Raw genomic sequence first — 2103 nt, forward strand, 5'->3', positions numbered from 1 at the left:
TGACCATGAGGACAGGGGTGACCATGAGGACAGGGATGACCATGAGGGAAGGGGGTGACCTTGATGGCAAGGGGTGACCTTGATGGCAAGGGGTGACCATGAGGACAGGGGGTGACCTTGATGGCAAGGGGTGACCATGAGGGAAGGGGATGACCATGATGGCAGGGGTGACCATGATGGCAGGGGTGACCATGATGGTGGGGGTGACCATGAGGACGGGGGTGACCTTGATGGTAGGGGGTGACCTTGATGGCAGGGGGTGACCATGAGGACAGGGATGACCATGATGGCAGGGGGTGACTACTCACTCTCCTTGGTGTTGAACATTTCCAGGTGGATGAAATCTATAAACTGTTGGCATTTCTTGGGATTTTTCATGACTCTGCGGTAATTGCAAAAACTCTTGATGAAGCCGATCATTTTCATCCACCCTCTCCTCTGGGGAAGAGAAGGGGTATCCATTAGCGTGGCTAATTGACCAAAAACCTACTGTGTGCCACAAACCTGCTATCGACTACACTCAGAATCCTTGCTTCCACAAAGGAGTATTTTGTGGATTCCCACTTCAAGGGTGAGGAAACTCAGGTCAGCCTGCCTCTGACCCCATAGCTGGTGAGTCAAAGAGCTTAGCCCCAGTCAGTCATCATAACGCCTTGGTTCAAACGCCCTCCACCACAGCAGCAAGGGCCAGCACGCAAAATGGGAAGGAACAGAGGACCGAAACCAGTTTCTGCTCACAGGAGGAAATGACAGCCCAGGAGATCTTAAAGTGTTAAAGAAATAGAGAGATGAGCGGACCAATTTCTAACTCTTGAGAAAAGTTTACACATGCTCACTCCCCCACTCTTGACCCCTCCCTTACACAAGCAAATGTATTCTGCTTCTGCAAGCCTTTAATAAATACAGGGAGACTGTTGTCCAGTTCATTTGCCTCTAGAAAACATGAGACATCGATTATTCATTCTTTTGATGACCAATTTCTTGAGTTCTTTGTATATTTTGGAAATCAGCCCTGTCCAGTGTGGGGTTAGTGAAGACATTTTCCCATTCTGTAGGCTGCCGTTTTGTCTTGTTGACCATGTCCTTTGCTTTACAGAAACTTTTCAGTTTCAGGAGGTCTGATTTATTAATTGTTTTTCTCAGTGTCTGTGCTACTGGGGTTCTATTTAGGAAGTGGTTTCCTATGTCAATGCGTTCAAGTGTACTTTCCACTAAAAGCATCTTATTGATGAGAGTGCTCACTCCTATACCCCAGTTCTTAGAGAGAGAGGAGCAAGGCCAATGTGGGCCAATGTAGCTTTAGGGAACTAATGGGGAAGTATTAAATCTGCACTGGGTTTGGGGGGCTAGAAACTTTTAGAGAAGAGCCTAGCTTCTCTGTAATTGTGTGATTTGGGTCAGTTTACTTGATCTGAGTCTTTGTGTAAGACAAAACCTACAGCCTTCTTGTGTGTGTGTGTATGTGTGTGTAGCATAGTGTGTGGCCCACAGCAGGCAGTAAGAACATTTGGTTTCTTTCTAGCTGACAGGAAAAACTTAAATTCAAACAAAGCTCTCTGGTTCTGCATATAATTTTCAAGCATCCACTTACTCGTGGTGCCCTGGAGATTTGGCTCATGACAAGAGGGAGAGGAGAAGGGAAAAGAGTAGCAGGTTTTCATGCCTACAGTATTGGGGGTAAATCTAATTTTCAGCTATATCTTGATTTCACCTTTGGAGTCTGACAGAATTGGGTTCAATTTTTCTGTCCAAGCTGAAAGGAGCATGTGTGCTTTTCCAGACTGCACAAGACTTCCCTGAGTACCGTTCCCATCTCTTCCCCCTTCCTCTCTTCCCATGAGACGAAGGGTAAGAGGGATAATCATGTACGGGAGGGAGAAGGACATGGTGTTCTCGGTGCCAATCACTGACATCTTTCTGGGGTTTGCCGGCCTGAAGGACACTTGTTCCAGGTCTATGCAAGGGGAGGCTTACGTTGCCAGTGTCTGGATGTAGAAATCAAACCAATCTTTGTGCAGAAAGATTAGAAAAGCATTTGGCCTGATGGCCAGTCCACATCCTCCAAATAAACATGGGCAGAAAAAAAAAAATCCTGACAGTTTC

General features: G+C 46.6%; 1 protein-coding gene across 1 annotated transcript in view; it reads right to left on the reverse strand.

The window, feature by feature from the left end:
• The window catches only part of Rgsl1 (regulator of G protein signaling like 1), a 70544-nt gene that overhangs the window by 19519 nt on the left and 48922 nt on the right, over positions 1-2103 (reverse strand). Inside the window, exon 14 of the mRNA XM_013352502.2 lies at positions 309-438. Coding sequence (XP_013207956.1) covers positions 309-438 — 130 coding nt within the window. The remainder of the gene's footprint in view (positions 1-308; positions 439-2103) is intronic.

The sequence above is a fragment of the Microtus ochrogaster genome, assembly GCF_000317375.1.
Source record: "Microtus ochrogaster isolate Prairie Vole_2 chromosome 6 unlocalized genomic scaffold, MicOch1.0 chr6_random_2, whole genome shotgun sequence".
NCBI lineage: Eukaryota > Metazoa > Chordata > Mammalia > Rodentia > Cricetidae > Microtus > Microtus ochrogaster.